General features: G+C 46.5%; 1 protein-coding gene across 5 annotated transcripts in view; it reads left to right on the forward strand.

Moving 5' to 3' along the window:
- Positions 1-17,482, forward strand: part of RFX2 (regulatory factor X2) — an 80,318-nt gene extending 62,836 nt beyond the window's left edge. For 4 of the 5 annotated variants that reach the window (XM_054291188.1, XM_054291191.1, XM_054291192.1 and 1 more), the window contains 12 exons: positions 3,078-3,259; positions 4,436-4,555; positions 4,997-5,112; positions 6,319-6,437; positions 6,712-6,824; positions 9,120-9,271; positions 10,180-10,277; positions 12,369-12,518; positions 13,546-13,754; positions 14,607-14,760; positions 16,232-16,274; positions 16,769-17,482. In XM_054291188.1, the coding sequence (XP_054147163.1) occupies positions 3,078-3,259; positions 4,436-4,555; positions 4,997-5,112; positions 6,319-6,437; positions 6,712-6,824; positions 9,120-9,271; positions 10,180-10,277; positions 12,369-12,518; positions 13,546-13,754; positions 14,607-14,760; positions 16,232-16,274; positions 16,769-16,860 (1,548 nt within the window). In that variant the 3' untranslated portion in view covers positions 16,861-17,482. The remainder of the gene's footprint in view (positions 1-3,077; positions 3,260-4,435; positions 4,556-4,996; positions 5,113-6,318; positions 6,438-6,711; positions 6,825-9,119; positions 9,272-10,179; positions 10,278-12,368; positions 12,519-13,545; positions 13,755-14,606; positions 14,761-16,231; positions 16,275-16,768) is intronic. The other variant, XM_054291190.1, reaches the window with a different exon arrangement.
- Positions 17,483-18,644: the final 1,162 nt, after the last annotated feature.

Below are 18,644 nucleotides of genomic sequence, written 5' to 3' on the forward strand. Positions count from 1 at the left end.
AATTATTTTCTCCATTAGCCCCATGAGTGGCTTTTTCCACCCTTGGATCAAACCAGGATAAGGTTTTAGTCAGTGTTTTTTTTTTTTTTTTTCAAACAGTCAGATAGAAATAAAGTTAAGGTAGAAATGAAAATTAAATGTTCCCCTGTAGTGCCAATAACAACCACAGCAGCATATAGCAGCATATGGCTGTAGAGTGATTTTATTGAACCTGATCACAGCATAAACAGAAATAAACTGAGGAAATAATCAGAAATATCTGATTGTCACAACAGAACAAAATTCAGAAAGCAAACAGAAGAAAAGATTCAGATGGAAAGAGTTTTTAATTTTCTCATTTAAAGTGCCCAATGTGTTATTAGTTGTGCAGGAAGAACAAAAATCACGATTGGAAAATTATTTATATTCTGACAGATCTCTGTTTTAAGCTCTTTTGTGTTCTTCATAATAAATTTCTAATTCAATAGTGGGAGTTCATATTGTGAAACTCTGCAATGTTTGAGGGAATATAAAAAGACATTTGTAGGAAAAGGAAGCTGGGAGATGAAGGGAATCTTCTAGAAATATCAGAGATTAGAATAAAAATTGCCCAGGATCAAATTTAAATGAGAAGGTTTATCTGTATCTGGATTTTCCATAGCAATACACAACTTTTATATTTTTTTTAAGGCTTAAGGATTAAGATTTAGGGGATAAATAGCTGATGCACATTCAGTACCTTCCATAGGATAAATAAAATACCTGCATTAAAAATTTGAAAAGATCTTAAGCAATAATCTCTTAAACATAGGGGATGGGCCAAAATTAACATAGATGTGGACAGCTTAAAAACTGAACTCCTGCTGGTGTTTTATGGCAAAACCACTGGGGTCCATTTTTGTTAGAGGGCACTGAATGGCTGGGGGAGGCTCAGGGCCACAAAAAGGCTTTTTGGGGCTTCCAAGGGTGTCTGTGCTGCAGGTGGGAGCAGGAAGGGTCATTATGGATCATTAACAAAACATTTATTGGAGCTGTGGGGTTTGGAGAAGGGATCTCCTCAAAGAGTGCCCTGGGTGGAATGGAGCTGGGGGAAGGTGGGAGTGGGACAGGAGGCTCCTGAAAAGCAGGACAGAGGCACAAATGGCCGGGAGGTTTTTCTTTCTTCCAGCTCCAAAATCTACCAGAGCTGATGGGTGCAGCCATGGGAATTTGTGGTTGGATTTGGATCAGCTCCAGCTGACAAATCATGGGATGGTTTGGGTTGGGAGGGACCTCAAAGCCCATCCAGTGCCACCCCTGCCATGGCAGGGACACCTCCCACTGTCCCAGGCTGCTCCAAGCCCTGCCCAGCCTGGCCTTGGGCACTGCCAGGGATCCAGGGGCAGCCCCAGCTGCTCTGGGCACCCTGTGCCAGGGCCTGCCCACCCTCACAGGGAACAATTCCTGCCCAATATTCCACAAAAATCTCCTCTTTTCCAGCGGGAAGCCATTCCCTGTGTCCTGTCCCTCCTTCCCTTGTCCCCAGTCCCTCTCCATCTCTCCTGGAGCCCTTTAGGCTCTGAGGTGTCCCTGGAGCCTTCTCCTCTCCAGGTGAGCATCCCCAGCTGTGCCAGGGAAAAATTCCTTCCCAATATCCCATCTAAATGGGATTTTTTCCCATCTAAATGTCACTTTTTCCAGTGGGAAGCCATTCCCTGGGTCCTGTCCCTCCAGGCCTTGTCCCCAATCCCTCTGCAGCTCTCCTGGAGCCCCTTCAGGCCCAGCAAGGGGCTCTGAGGTGTCCCTGGAGCCTTCTCCTCTCCAGGCTGGATAGAATAATTCTAATTACAGCTTTGGATGCAGCTGAGTTTGTGCAGCAGCAGTTTCAGTGTGGGTGTGTGCAGGAGACCCACAGAGCACACCCTGAGGGGGCTGCAGGGCTCTGTGTGACAGCGGGGTGGGACACAGGAACAGCTCAGTGGAGGTGCCAGAGATGTCATCACACAGCTCAGGTTGTCTTTCAGAGAATTATTGATGTAAAACTCCAGCCTTGTGTTGAAGTGGGACCTTGGAGTGTCACCAAGAGAAAATGGGAGAAGAGAGAGGGATGGTGGCATTGGAGAGGGTTTGGGTGCAGCTCCATGGGCTTTGGCAAATCCCCCTGATTTTTAGACTAAATCCATGCTCAGTTCCTATAATTGCTTGGACTGTCAGTTCTTTGGAGATGCTGTGGCTGATATTTGGATTTCACAACCCAAATCTGTTTTGCCCTGTTCTGGTGGGAGTGCATCTGGTTCTGGTGCAGGGATGGAGGTCTGGAGGGAGAGGGAAGCCTGCAAAATGTTCATCCCAGACACCCCTCATGACACTGAAAGGGCTTTTACCCACCCTGTTGATATTAGTCCATGTGTACATCCAATTCCTCCCAAAATTCAATTATTACAACTCTCATTTTATTGATGCTGAAGTCATTTAGTTAATTAAAGGAGATTGGGGGCTTTGCATTTGAATTCCTGTGCTGACACCATGTGCTGGACCTGCCCTTTCAGACTGTCTTGGTATAAATAATTTATATTAATTGCAAATTTTAATCAACAGCCATGTCAGGAGTTCAGACAGTAAATTTTGCAAAGTAGATGGATTCCCTCAGATTTTGAAGGTTGCTTTGGCAACCATTAATTTTATTGTTAAGGGAGCAGTTGCAGACATGCCAATCTTCCAATTAATAAAGACTTTGCATCAATTTGCTTCCCCTAAAATTTATTTCTCTTAGGCAGTATCTCAAGTTCTCTTTTCCTTGGAAAATGTGAATTTTTACAGCTTTATTTTGGCTCTGCAGGAATTCATCCGAACCCAAGGTGGACACTGAGGTGGCAGCAGGATTGTGTTTTAATGAAAAATCTGACTGGTTTTGTTTGTGCTGGGGGATTTTGCCATCCTATAAACTGGCTTTTGCTATCCTATAAAATTGTATAAATTATAATTTATGTTAATTAACACATATAAATTAATTACTCAGTTCTCTTGAACTTCAACATCCGGACATTTAAACATCGACCCCGCCTGACTTCTCAGCTCTCTTCAGACTTGCATGTTTTTTTATTTTTCCCTGCCTGAAGCTGCAGTGGCTGCTGGATAACTACGAGACAGCAGAGGGTGTGAGCCTGCCCCGGAGCTCCCTGTACAACCATTACCTGAGGCACTGCCAGGAGCACAAACTGGACCCCGTCAACGCCGCTTCCTTCGGGAAGCTCATCCGCTCCGTCTTCATGGGGCTGAGGACGCGGCGCCTGGGCACCAGGTTGGTGCCAATCTGCAGTTAATCTGTCATGGTTTGATGCTGGCACAATGCCAGCGCCCCCATGAAAATGTGTTCTCCCCAGTGTCTGCTGTGAGATGTGACTAGGAATAGAGCAAAGCGGGCTCCAGCTTAGGAGTAAAGGAAAAAAACTTTGTTAACTTACAATATGTAAAAAGGAAAACACATAGAATGAAAAGCTTCCAAAACATTCCTCCTCCTCCCCCCCAGTTTCCACCACAGAACAAAATAAAACCTTAGATTCTCAATCCATTTACCACCCCTCAGATAATCAACTCTTAGTTCATCACCAGCCCTCAGATAAACAACTCTCAGTTCATCAAGGAGAGAGGAGTCCCTCACAGGCGTATCCATGTCTTCAGTGGCCACACCACCTGCCAGTATTCAAATCTGAGCACTGATTGGTTTGACCACAACCTCCCAAAAACTCACTTCCTTATCAACCTACGACAAGAAATAAAAAGCAGCTCTCCTGCAGCATCTCTGGTGCACTCAGAAGCTGCTGAGGATCTTTTGGAGGTTCAGGTGTTTCTTTTCTGGGATCTACAGGAATAAATGCCACTGCCTGTGGCCACATGTGGGTTTAAATTTTCTAGGGGATGATGGCATTTCATTAGTTTGATGCCTTGTGAAGGCTGAGCTGGAACAGAGATTAGACAGAGTTGTTAATAAAATAGGGATTTATTAGAGCCCAGCCAGGGGTACACTAAAGATGAACCAAAATGGTCACAAAAAGGTACAACTGGTTACAGGGTCTCTCACTTTTATAAGTTCTGCTGCATTTGCGTATTTAAGTGTCCAGTTACAGCTTTAGCCCATGCAGTCCCATCCTGCTTGTTTTTCTCTCTCCAGCCCACGGTGTTTGTGCTCTTGGGCCTGAGATTTGGATCATTTGTCCTTGGTCCCCAGCTATAGCAGGAATTGTTTTGTCTCCCTGCTCTGTGCACAGAGCTCACCATCCCCTCATGTGAAACCCAGACCCACCCACTAAAGCAGCACAGAATCTGAAAAATATAAAAACTCAAACCTGAGGCACCAAGTTCATCCCTTCATCCACTCAAACAGTGCTTGGCAGCCATGTGCTGCCTGAAATGGGGTGTGTTGTCCAAGCAACCAGGGCCACAATGCCCTTTTTAGTGACTAAGTTGATATTTCCAGGGGAAATTCCAAATATCACTACTATGGGATCCGCCTGAAGCCGGAGTCGCCGCTGAACCGCCTGCAGGAGGACACGCAGTACATGGCCATGAGGCAGCAGCCCATCCACCAGAAACAAAGGTAGGTGCTCCCAAACCCTGCCCAAAACACTCAGCAGGTGTGAGAATCTGCTCGGTCCATAGAGCGTGAGGCACTTGTTGTTGCTGAAGTGCGGAAGGAACAGAATTTATTTCTTAAGCTCCTAAATAGAAAGTAAGAGCAAAAGTCAGGGCTTGAGACAGAGTCTGCCTTGGACCCCACTGCAGCTCTGCTTCTCTTTTTGGATTTTTTGGTGTCACCAAACTTCTTAGCCCCTTTAATTCTGTCTTGGGGAAGCTTTTCAATAGGAGCTTCTCATCTCCCCTCCGAGTCCACAATATAAATTCTCAGCCCTCCCCATGTTTGCCTTGAATGTACCAACCAGCCACTCCATGGACTCACAGATGTGTGCTGTAAATAACACAGAGGTGTTTTCTTCTGTCTGTGTGGATCCTAATCCATCCCAATTCTGATGGAATTCAGGTACCGAGCAGCCCAGAAGATGGATGGGATGGCAGAGAGTGCATCCAACAGCACCCCCCACACCACACCCGAGCAGTCAGTGGCTGCTCAGTGCCAGCACCACCAGCAGTTCATAGGTGAGGAAACCCCTTTGGTGATCAATTATTAATTATTCCACATCAGGGATTTGGGTTTTAAGGGGAAAGCTTTATCTAAAAAATCTACAGTGTGTATATATGCATATATATATTAAAAAAGATATAAAAATTTATTGTTATATATAAATTATATATATAATAGTGTGTATAAATAAAAATATATAATAATAATTTTTGTGTTATATTTAAATTTTATGTGTTATAGTGTGTATATATAAAAATATACATAATATTAATTTTGTGTTATATATAAATTATATATATAATAGTGTGTATATATAAAAATATATATTATATTAATTTTAATGTTATATATAAATTATGTGTTATAGTGTGTATAGATAAAATATGTATAATATTAATTTTTATGTTATATATAAATTATGTGTTATAGTGTGTATATATAAAAATATATATAATATTAATTTTATGTTATATCAATTATATATATTATAGTGTGTGTATATATAATATATATTACATATAATTTTCTATATTTTATATGTTTTAATATATATATGTATAAATTTTATTTTTTCAGATATCTATATTTTATATATATAGCATGTGTTCTATAGGTTTTTGTAGTGTCACACTTGCTGAGTTTATCTACGACTCCTGTCTCCCCAGGAAGGTTTTTTCCTCAAGCCCATGGGTCTCTTAGGTCCCTCATTTTTAGTGTTTTTTAAATCCATCTGATTTATTTAAATTCCATGGAGGACTGGAGGTCCTGGCCAGAGTGGGGAAGCAATTCCCTTCCTTGCAAAGGCTGCAGTGGGGATTTGGATGAAGATGATCCATATTGACCTTCTCTGGATTTGCTGGTCCTGGACCTGTGTCTCCATCACAAATCCCAGCTCCTGACACCTCTGCTGCCCAATTCTATTCCCCATTGTACAGAGAGACATTTCCAGGCTTCAGGGAAATTCTAATGGATGGTAGATGAGGAAAATGTTTTCTTATTTCTTTTATTACAAACAGAAAGGAACCATTTTCCTTTCCCCACTGAACCCACTGGGCTGTGGTTATTTGCTTTTTTTCAGCAGAAATCAGGGAAAGGAGTCAATTATCTCATTTTTCCTCTCTCATCCCAGCTGGAACATGAAAGAGTGAGAGCAGCACCTTGTGCTCAGCTGTGCTCTGAGCTTTCCTGACCCTCCCCATCTCTCCCAATTTCTGTTCTAGATGTAACCCACGTCTTTCCTGAGTTCCCAGCCCCTGATCTTGGCAATGTCCTCTTACAAGAAGGTTTCACCTTGAACGACGTGAAAACTCTGCAGGTTCTCTACAGGAGGCACTGTGAGGTGATTGTGTGCAATATTCTTTGGGGATTATTTGTAATTAATTCATTAACTGGCATGGAACGTCATTCAAGTGACCAGATCTTAGGAAAAGCTGGGAATGCTTCATTTGCCAGCAATTTCAACTCAAATATTGATATATTTTCCCATGTGTGACTGTTTTATGTTAAGTTGATCACTACAACAGTGCCAATTCCGTTGTTTTTCATGTAAATTATTTCCTGTGGGTGGCAGCACTGGAGCTGAGTGCTCATCCCGTGGTGTTCTTTGCTGTCAGGCCACTTTGGATGTCGTGATGCACCTCCAGTTCCACTACATCGAGAAGCTGTGGCAATCCTTCTGGAGTCCCAAGGCACCCCCTAGTGATGGCCCCACTGCTCTGCCCTCCAGGTACTCCCCTGCTTCCCTGCCCCACTTCTTACCGATAATCTCTTTTTAACATTAATGAAGTTTTTTTAGTCTTTTTGAGCCTAAAGCCTATTTTTCTTCAGTGCCAAGATGGTCTTACAGGTACAAATCTATGCCCTTCAAATGAAACTTATTGTGGGGAGAAAATCCTCTCTGAGATTTCAGTCATTGCATTTTGACAGACCAAATAAAAAGAAAAGCAAGCTATAGGGCTGTGCACTTGCTGTTCCAAAACACCTGCTGGCATCTGAAAATAAACCAGCAGAAAATCAGCATAAATGAGTGCTTTGGAGGATTTGGGAGTATTTTCTGCCTGCAGAGCTGTGACAAAGAGAGTTGGAAGTGTTTAATATTGTAATGCAAAGTTCAGAGCTCTGGGGAAGTGTCTGCTCTGATTAGAGAATTGTGGGGTCACTGAGGTTGGAAAAGCCCTCCAAGATCATCAGAAGAAGCTCCTTTCAAAAGCAGCTTCTCATTCCCCTCCGTCTGATTCCACAATAGAAATTATCAGCCCTCACCAGTCTTGAGGTGTTGGGGTTGGGTTGCACTTGATGATCTTTAAGGTCTCTTCCAACCTGGTCATTCTGTGAATTCTTTGAATTCTTTGAGTCACCACTCAGCCATGTGCCCACCTTTTTTGGACTCTTCCAGGGATGGTGACTCCACCACAGCCTCTTCCAATGCCTGACCACTCTTTCAGTGAAGAAATTTCCCCTCATATCCAATCTAAACCTCCCCTGGGGTGACTTGAGTCTAATTCCTCTCATCCATGTCCCTTGCACCTCCTGCTTTCCCCAGTTCTGATTCCCTGCTCAGATTTTAGGGGCTCTCTGAGGTTTTAGGGATTTCCAGACTGACTCTCTGCCTTGCCTGCCTGCCCAGACCTGTCAGTGCTTCATGTTTTGAGGCAGATCATTGCAAACAGAGCTGCTTTCATCTTTTCACTCCTTACTGGCTCGTTGCTGTGCCTCTTCCTCATCCTTTATGCATTGGGAGCTGCTGCCAGGGGAATGGAAATGAGTGAAAACAGAGAAAATTGAAAAAATTCTTAAAATTTCTATCACAAATCTGTCCACTCTTAATGAGGTTATAAAGATGAAGGTTTTCTATTCAGAAGAAAAATGGTAAAACATTGAGTAATAAGGAAAAATCCCTCAAAAATGAGTAAATATGGCCCTGTAGATGTTGCCCAGGGGATATTTTCCTGCAAGGAGTCACTGCAGATGTGTTTGCTTGGTTTAAAATCTCATTTTTTTGAGGGAACAGCTCCCAGGCAGATTGCAACACCCCAGGAGCTGTTTCTAGGTACACAGGGGAAACTGGAGGCAGCTTTTGTGCAGGGCTCTCACACCTCTGCCCCTAACCCAGAGAGGTGAATAACACACTCCCTCCCCTTCTTAATACATAAATATAAATACAAACCCCAAATATTGGGGAGGTGGCACACTGAAAGCATGAGAAGATGCAGAAGATGGATGCGTTTCACAGTAGGCCCACAGCAGGTTTCCTGGCCTGTTTCTCCATGTGGGATTTTCCACATGGAGTTCACCACTAAAATTCTTCAGCCTGAGGCTCAAAGTCCCCTTTAGAGCATGTCCAAGGCTTGGCTTTAATGATTTTGATGGGCAAAAATATCCTTTCCATGGGGAAAGACCTTTCCAAATTCCCAATTCCCAGCATAATGTGTGGGTGAGCAGCTCTGGCAGTGAATTCAGGTTTCAGCTCTTTCTGCTTTTTTGTAACAAATATCTTGTGCCTTTATACAGCTACAAAGTGAAAATAATGCAAGCTGGATTGACCTCATTCAGTTACAGACAATATATTTTGTTTTCATCCAACATTCAGTATCTTGCCTTCTGAGAATGTTCAGCATTTGGAGGGGTTAAACACCTTGAAAACGTCTCAATATCAGCTCATCTGCCCCTACAGTGGCTGCAAAGTGTTTGTCCCCAGTGCTGTGGCTCAGGAGGGTGAGAGCAGAGGGGAGGGAAGGTTTGGGAGGATCCAGCTGAGCCTTTGCTGCCTGAGCTGGCAGTGCTGGAGCTCAGCTCCCACATGAACAGGGGGTTTGAGAGGCTGTGAAGGTAAAAAGGGAACACCAGGAGTGTGGATTTGAGGGAAAACTGCTCCAAGCTCTGGCCCCAAGGACAGGGAGGTTGCAAGGCACACAAACATGGTTTTTTCTGCTGAAAATTGGAGTTAGAAATGCAGAGGGAGAGGGAAAACACTGAATGCAAACCTGCTGCTAATTCTGTCTCCTTCCTCCTCCTCCTGCAGTGAAGAGGAACCCGAAGGGACCCTCCCAAAGGACAAACTGATCACCCTGTGCAAGTACGAGCCCATCCTCAAGTGGATGAGGAGCTGTGACCACATCCTGTACCAGGCCCTGGTGGAGATCCTCATCCCTGACGTGCTCAGGCCAGTGCCCAGTGAGTACCCACAGCCCCACCTGAGCCTGGTCTCACTTCCCATAAAGATTTCCGCTGTAAAATCCCTCTTGGAGGTGTTTGTCTTGGCTAAAATATCATGGCAACAGCAGTGTTCCTCCTGCAGCATTGCCCTGGGGGGATGTTTTGTACCCCCTGGGAATTCTCCTGCCTTTTAAATTTGGTGTGTTGCCTTTCACATCTCCTGATTTTGGCCAGGAGTTTGGATATGGGAGCTCGTTGGGATGTGGCTTCTTGAGGTCTTTGTTAGCATAGGACCATCCTCTGATTGCACTCTGGAAATTAGGGGTCAACTTTTTGGGAGATTAATAAAGGGGAATTGAGAGTTTTCTCTCTGATTTAGATTCTCTGAAGGCTGTCACAGGCTGGGGCATGAGGATGTCTCTGAAGAGCGAATTTCAATGCTTGAAAAATGCTCAGAAGGGCCAGGAATAAGAAAAGTATGCAAGAAAATAAAAATAATTTAAAAGCCATAGAAATGTTTAGGTTGGAAAACACCTGTAGATCATTAAGTCCAATTGTCATAAAGATAAGGATAAGAATAAGAATAAGAATAAGAATAAGAATAAAACAAAAGAAAATAAAAATGAAAAAAAACATAGAAATGTTTAGGTTGGAAAAAACCTCTAAGATCATTAAGTCCAATTATCATAAGAGTAAGATAAGAATAAGAAAAATGAAAAATAAAAATGAAAAAGAATAATAAGAAGAGTTTGAGTAATAATATCAAAGAATAATTTTGGTGTACCAACCCAGCTGATTTCCCTGATGCTGAGTTGACATCTCAGCTAACCAGACCACAGGCTAGGCTTTCCCAGTAGTCCTAAGGTAGAAAATGGTAGCAAAAATGCCCCAGAGCAGCTTTTGTGACTCTGCAGCCTTCTTTGCAGGCACGCTGACCCAGGCCATCCGGAACTTTGCCAAGAGCTTGGAAGGGTGGCTGATGAATGCCATGAGTGAATTCCCCCCCCAGGTCGTGCAGACCAAGGTGAGCAGAGATGGGCCCAGGGTGTGTCTGCACCTTGCAGAAGTTCCTGCTGGGGTTTGGCCACCTGGCATGGTGCAGTGGTTGATTGTGAACCAATATCAGCCAGGAGTGGGAGGATGGGTGGGGAAGTTCCTCTGTACCAGAAGTTCATGATTCTCTGTCCCTGGAGCTGTTCCTGTACGCTGAAATTGCAGATAAAGCTTTGTGGGAGAAAATTATAGAGCCACAGAACATCCTGAGCTGGAAGGGACACACAGGGGTCATCACAAACCCCTGGCCCTGCACAGCCACCCCAACAATCCCACCCTGAACATCCCTAGGAGTTGTGTCCAAACCCTCCTGGAGCTCTGGCAGCCTTGGGGCCGGGACCATTCCCTGTTATCCCTGCTCTGGAATGAGGCTGGAAAAGCCTGGAGAGCACAGGAGTGAGTGGCATTGCCCCAAGGCTCCTGCTCTCCCAAATCCAGGGATTCTTGCTGCCTCTTCCCACCATGGTGATCTCTGCTGGAGCCAGAGTGTGAAAACCTGGTAGATTAAAGAGAATAAATAATGGAATTATAGAATTATTGAGGTCTGGGTCCTTCCATTGCTGTTCTGCCTGGTGGAGCATTGTGTGGCCCAGGCAACCAGGGAGATGTAATGGGAGAGGTCAGAATCCTTCATTCCCTACAAACCAACTCAAACTGAGCAGCATCTAAGGAGGCACCATTGGTTCACAAACCACACTGTGCCCTCAACATGTTTTACAACCACCTGTGCCCAAGGATTGACTGAGTTTTTCCAAGTGCCTGGCACAAGGATTAAGTTGGAAATGACCTTTGAGATTATTTGAGTCCAATCACAACACCAGGACTGCCCAGGCCACCACTAAAATGTGTTCCTAAGCTGTGCCCACACATTTTTTGAGCCCTTCCATGCTGGTGACTGCAGCACTGTCTGTGCTGGTGGTGCAGGGCTGGGCAGGAAGCAGAGCATGCCTTGCTGTGGTGGTGTTTGAAGGTCCCCAGGATGAGGAAAGAGATGAGAATCTTGACTCCATATTTCAGAAGGCTGATTTATTATTTTATAATATATATATTATATTATATTATATTATATTATATTATATTATATTATATCATATCACATCATATCATATCATATCATATATCATATCATATCATATTATATTATAAGAAAATTATATAGTAAAACTATACTAAAGAATAGAAGAAAGGAGACATCAGAAAGCTAGAAAGGAATGATTGAATTTTGTGACAGACACAGCTAGACTGTGATTGGCCATTAGTTAAAAACAATCCACATGAGACCAATCAAAGATGCACCTGTTGGCAAACCATCTCCAGTCTACATTCCACAACCATCAGATAGTTTTTATGTGCATTTGTTTTCTGAGGCTTCTTGTGGGAATCCATAAATTCAGAAGGTTTTGGGAAAGCTGCAAAAGGCAGGCCTTAGAGACAGCAGAACTGTGATTAGAGCCAAGCAGTAGCCATGAGATAGGTCAGCAGAAAAATTATGTAAAATGTAGAAAAGCAAAGACAAACAGAACAACGGACTGTGTAGTAACGCTTGTCTAGAATAACTCCCTAAGCTACAGAAAAGTTTATCTAGCAAGATAATAGGAAGTTTGAAGCTTAATAATGGAGCTCTGTGCATTGTGTTTTAAGGCTTACAAGCGGGTGTTGTATTTGAAATAAGCAAGCATTGTTTAACCAAATGTATCACATACATGCTCATAGTGATTGGATAGAACTAGTGTCGATATAGAATATATACTATACAGATATAAATACTGTCAATGTGCTTTTGCTTTGTGTGATTGGTCAAAAAACTTATAAAGTCAGTTGTAACATTAAGTTCTTGGGATGTGAGCTGGTGGCATCTTCCCATTGTTATAACCATGGAATGAGACTGATGCTGGAAAATAAAACAGCTCAAGGCACATTCCCAGCAGTCCCGTCCTGTTGGTGATTTGTACATAGCCCACAGCCAGCGATAGCTCCTCAGCTTCTCAGGAGAAAAATCCTAGCTAAAGGGTTTCCATCAAACATGTCAGTGTCCCCCTGCAGCCGCTGTGGTGTGTTGCAGGTGGGGGTGGTGAGTGCCTTTGCCCAGACCCTGCGCAGGTACACGTCCCTGAACCACCTGGCGCAGGCGGCGCGCGCCGTGCTGCAGAACACGTCCCAGATCAACCAGATGCTCAGCGACCTCAACCGCGTGGACTTCGCCAACGTGCAGGTACCCACAGACCCCCTGCTCCTCACTACCTCATTTTCAAAGCCAGGTGTCTGCTAAGGAAGGCAGAAGCCTCCCCTGAAATGGAAAATGTAACCCACCCCCCCGCCCCCGAATTGCTGAATTGCTATAAATTTTAAATTAAGGGGCTCTCAGGAAAAAATATGCGAGAAGGAATAACAGTTCCTTAATAGGGAAGAAAATAAAAGGATAAAATAGACAATGCAGTAAACTAAAACAACATTGACAGAGTAATGTAGTAAACAATAAAATAAACAATGCAGTAAAGCAAAACAGCACTGACAGAGCTCCCTCTGAATTGCTATAAATTTTAAATTAAGGGGCTCTCAGGCAAAAAAAATGGGAGCAGGAATAACTTAATAGGGAAGGAAATAAAAGGATAAAATAAACAGTGCAATACACTAGAACAACACTGACAGAGTCAGAACCCAACCTGACACCCTGTGGGTCAGGGTGTTGGCAGCAGTCCCATTGGAATTGTGGCTGCAGCCCTCCTGCAGTGTCAGGGCTGGTTCTGCTGGAGCAGGGATCCTGGAGAAAGGTGCAGTCTCTTCCTCTGAAGATCCAGTGGCAGAGGCAGCTGCTGTTCCTCTGGGAAATCCAGTGGAGAATCTGTGCTGGTGTTCCGGAATCTCCAGATTATATCCAGGCAGGAATGCTTGGCTCCTCCCTCTGGGCTCACATCTCCCAGTGGGATGCTGTAGTTCTTATCAGCCATGCAGTGACATTCAATAGCTGTTATCAGCAGATGTCCCCTCCCAGGGAGGAGCGATTTTTGTCATAAGAGAGAGATAAGGCAAGCAGGAGCAGGGCATGAGTAACTGTGAACCCTTTCTCCTGAGTAGGAGCAGGGCATGAGTAACTGTGAACCCTTTCTCCTGAGCAGGAGCAGGGCATGAGTAACTGTGGGCCCTTTCTCCTGAGTAGGAGCAGGGCATGAGTAACTGTGGGCCCTTTCTCCTGAGCAGGAGCAGGGCATGAGTAACTGTGGGCCCTTTCTCCTGAGCAGGAGCAGGCCTCGTGGGTGTGCCAGTGTGAGGAGGGCATGGTGCAGAAGCTGGAGCAGGATTTCAAGCTGACTCTGCAGCAGCAGAGCTCTCTGGACCAGTGGGCCAGCTGGCTGGACAATGTGGTCACTCAAGTGCTGAAGCATCACGAGGGCAGCCCCAGCTTCCCCAAGGCAGCCAGGCAGTTCCTGTTGAAGTGGTCTTTCTACAGGTACATTTTCTTTCTCATTTTGGGGGTATTTCTGCATCAACCTTGGGGCATGTAAAGAACTCCTTGAAAAGCCAAGGCCAAGATCTTTACTCCTATTAAACTCTGCTTCAATATGGTTCTGGTAACCTTTCAAGACGGGGATAGGATACTCCATAAACTAAATTTCTTAAAGCCAAGGCCAGGTTGGGTTAAGCTACTCCATAAACTAAATTTCTTAAAGCCAAGTCCAAGTTGTTTACTCCCATTAAACTCTGCCTAAATATGGTTCTGGTGTCCTTTCAGGACAGGGATAAGATATTCCATAAACCAAATTTCTTAAAGCCAAGGCCAAGATGGGATGAGGTATTCCATAAACCAAATTTCTTAAAGCCAAGGCCAAGTTCGTTACTCCCATGAAACTCTGCTTAAATATGGTTCTCCTATCCCTTCAGGATGGGGATAGGATGCTCCATAAACTAAATTTCTTAAAGCTAAGACCAAGTTCTTCACTTCTATTAAACTCTGCTTGACTGTGGTTCTGGTGTCCTTTCAGGATGGGGATCAGATATTCCATAAAACTAAATTTCTTAAAGCCAAGGCCAAGTTGGGATAAGATACTCCATAAACTAAATTTTTTAAAGCCAAGGCCAAGTTCTTTACTCCCATTAAACTTTGCTTAGCTGTGTTTCTGGTGTCCCTTCAGGACGGGGATAGGATGCTCCATAAACCAAATTTCTGAAACTGTTTTGGTACTTTTGGGTCAGAGGCAGAGAGAGTGTTGGGTCCCACAGAACCACCAGGGTCCAGAATTCACATCAGCCATGGCAGAGATGTAAAACTCATCCCAAATTTGTGATTCCTGCCCGTTCCCAGCTCCATGGTGATCCGGGACCTCACTCTGCGCAGCGCCGCCAGCTTTGGCTCCTTCCACCTGATCCGCCTGCTCTACGACGAGTACATGTTCTACCTGGTGGAGCACCGTGTGGCCCAGGCAACAGGGGAGACCCCAATTGCTGTCATGGGAGAGGTGAGAGCCCTTTATTCCCTACAAACCAACCCAAAAGAAGCAGCTCCTCAAAAGACACCGCTGGTTCACAAAGCACGCTGCACTCCCGGCTTGTTTCACAACAAAAATTATTTATTGAGTTGTTTTGGCAGAAGGAAAGAGCTCCTGGAGCATATTCCCTGAGCTGGTGGGTTTGGGGTGGTTGAGCATTATTTGGAGGCCGGGAGGAAGGAGGGAAAGGATCTCCCCCCTTCTCTGCACCACCTGTGACTGCCAGCCCTGACTTTGGGACTCCTGACAGGGCAAAGTCCATCAGAACTAAGCAAAAATGGTCCAAAAGTTGTTTTCAGCACCTGAACTTCTCCAAGCCTCTGCAAGCTCCAGCATCACATGCACAGTCAGCCACTCCCTCCATTTTTGAGGTGAAGAAGAGGATGATGGGGTTGTTTGGGCTGTTTGTGAGGGTTTGGGGGTTTTTTTGTTCACAGTAATTCTGGTGCCTGGCTTGCAGGCAAGTCCTGTCCTGCCTAGCTGAGGCCACATCCAGTTTTTCCCTCTGAAATACAGAGTTAAAAGCCCCAGCTGAACCTGTGACAGCAATACTGAAACTACTGTGAGTTTAGAACTGAGCTCACATGCCCAAAACTGATCTCATTGGCTCCTTGAAGCTTCCACAGAGCTCATGGAGGGATCCAGGCAAACCAAAGCCACCAAATCCTGTTGGTTCTGCCTTCCCTGCCCTCCCACACTGCTCCAGCTGCAGTGCTGAGTTCCCACTGTTCCCTGCAGTGCTGAGTTCCCACTGTTCCCTGCAAAACCTCCTCCTTCATTGGTATTAAAGGAACAGGAAAGGCAGAGTCTGGCTCCCATCCCTCAGGCTTTTCCTCCATTCAACCCTTGCAATATTCCTGCTCTCCAGGAGGAGGCTGATTCTTCCCAGCAAAGAAGGATGAGGTGTCCTCCCACTCCCACTGGATTTTGCAATTCCCACTCTCCTCAGCTCCTGTCCAGCTTTCCATGACTTTCCAAAATTGTTGTTGCAGCAATTTGGTGTCTCAGACCTGGTCATTGAGAGGGACACCACAACTCCAGAGCCAAGGGGCTCTCTGGTTCCACATCCTGGATGGCCAGACTCTCTCAGACATCACTGCAAAGGCTTTGCAGGGGGGGGAAATGCCTGAGAGGTGGAAAGGGCTGGAGAAAAGGCACCACTTTTACCTGCAGCAGCATTTGACCGTCACCTGGGAGATGCAAAAATTTCCATTCTTTCATTCTCCCTTAATTCCAGAGCTAAACCCTGCCCTGGATTGTTGTGTGTGGTGTTTGCCCAGAGGTTTAAATGGCAGCAAAAGGCTTTACCCCCAAAAGCTGTGGTTGGTTTTCATTTCTGCTCTCCACCACCAATGCTCACAGTCTCCCCTGGGTGCTTGAAATTCTCTGACACCTCAGCTCCCCAGAGCCTCACTGACCCCAAAACTCCTTTTTCTTTCAGTTTGGTGACCTCACATCCCTGTCCCCGACACTGCTGGACAAAGGTACCTGCCCTCCCTGCTGGGGAGTGATGGTTTGGGAGAGTTGGAGGGTGGGATAGTTTGGGAGGGTTGGAGGGTTGGGATGGTTTGGGAGGATTGGGAAGTGGGATGGTTTGGGCAGGTTGGAGACATGGGATGGTTTGAGATGGTTGGGATGGTTTGGGATGGTTGGGGTTGGGATGGTTTGGGAGGGTTGGAGGGTGGGATGGTTTGGGATGGTTTGGGAGGGTTGGAGGGTTGGGATGGTTTGGGAGGGTTGGAGGTTTGGGTTGGTTTGGGATGGTTGGGGTTGGGATGGTTTGGGAGGGTTGGAGGTTTGGGTTGGTTTGGGAGTGGGATGGTTTGGGATGGTTTGGGAGGGTTGGAGGATGGGATGGTTTGGGAGGGTTGGGATGGTTTGGGAGGCTTGGGGACCCTCGAGCTGCCTCTTGCAGCCTGCTCTGCTGGAAAGCAGCTCTGGTGGCCCCGTGCCCTGCTCTGAGCCCTGTCCTTTGCAGATGACATCGAGCTGGGCACGGAGGGGGACCCGGGGGAGCCTCTGGTGAAACGGGAGCGCAGCGAGCCCGGCCACTCCCTGCAGGACATCTGAGCCCTGGGCTGGACCCTGCAGGACATCTGACACCTGGGCTGCACCGAGCCATCCATCCGGAGCCAGGCGGGGCGTGCCAAGCCCGGCGCCCCCCGGATCTGCGTTATTATAGTGCCTCTTAGTTTCTCTTGATGTTTACTCGTGTTTGAGGATGGGCTGAGGCGGTTTTGGCTGCCAGTGTCCCTCCAGAGGGGAGGGAGAAGCTCCAGAGTCTGCTCTCTGTGGCCAGCAGCAGGTGGGATGTGCCTGGCTGGAGGAGCTGTCCTGGCTCTGTCAGGGAAGGTGCTTTGGGTTCCTTCCCCACGTCTCAGACTTCACTGTGATACAAACTTGAACCAATCAGTGCCCAAGAAGAAGGAGAAATGCCCGGCCCTTCTCCTGCAGCCTTTCCAGACCAGCTGTCCTGGCTCTGCTTTGCCAAATCTCTGCACGGGGAGCACAGGGCACTTGGTGTCCCTTGTCCCCCCGGGAGAGGCTCCAGGCTGCACATCCCGACGGACACAGCGTGCTCTGGGACTATGGGATGAGCATTCCCACCTGCTTCCATGGCTCCCCAGCCTGGCACTTCACCCCAATGCTCCTGGGATGCCATCAGGCCAACTCAAGATACCAAAGGACTCCGAGGCAGTGGCAGCTGGTGCCAGAGCGTGCCCATTGTCCCACGTGCCGTGATGCCTGGGGCAATCCCACGGTGATACCATGGTGATTCCATAGCAATGCCATGGTGATCCCATGGTGATCCCAGGATGATTCCATAGCAATCCCATGGTGATCTCATGATGAGCCCATGGCAATCCCCTGGTGATCCCATGGCAATCCTATGGTGATCCCATGGTGATAACATGGCAATCCCATGGTGATCCTGTGGTGATCCTGTGGTCATCCCATGGCAGTCCTGTGATGATCCCATGGTGAACCCATGGCAATCCCATGATGATCCCATGATCCCATGGTGATCCCATGGGGATCCCATGGTGATTCCATAATGATCCCATGACAGTTCCATGGTGATCCCATGGTGACCCCATGGCAATCCTGTGGTGATCCCATGATGATCCCATGGCAATCTTGTGATGATCCCATAGAGATCCCACGGCGGTCCCATGATGATTCTATGATGATCCCATGGCAATCCCATGGTGATCCTATGGCAGTCCCGTGGTGATCCCATGGCAATCTCCTGGCAATCCCATGGAGATCACATAGCAATCCCTTGGTGATCCCATGGTGACCCCATGGCAATCCCATGATGATCCTATGGCAATCCTGTGGTGATCCCGTGGTGATCCCATGTCAATCCCATGGCAATCTTGTGGTGATCCCATGGAGATCCCACAGCAATCCCATGGTGATCCCGTGATGATTCCATGATGATCCCATGGCAATCTCCTGGCAATCCCATGGAGATCCCATAGCAATCCCATAGCAATCCCATGGCAATCCCATGGTGACCCCATGGCAATCCATGGCAGTCCTATGATGATCCCATGATGATCCCATGGCAATCCCATGGCCATCCCCACCCTCCACGGTGCCCAGGCACACAGGATCCGGTCCCACATCCTGGGGTTTGTGAAATCCCCACCCCACGTCCTGCTCTGAGCTCAAAGGGGGGTCTGGAGCAGGGGTGAGGGGGTGACTGCAGTGCCTTAGGGGGGCCTTGGTCCCATTGCCCTGCTCCAGGGGGGCCAGCACGGCTCAGCCTGGCCCAGCACAGCCCATCCCAGGTGGGGAGGGGCTGGCACAGACCCCCAGCATTTCCCTCTCTGGATCCCTTTTCCTGT

This window comes from Melozone crissalis, unplaced genomic scaffold, assembly GCF_028551555.1.
Source record: "Melozone crissalis strain CALT ecotype California unplaced genomic scaffold, PUWL_Pcris_2 ptg000088l_1, whole genome shotgun sequence".
Taxonomy (NCBI): domain Eukaryota; kingdom Metazoa; phylum Chordata; class Aves; order Passeriformes; family Passerellidae; genus Melozone; species Melozone crissalis.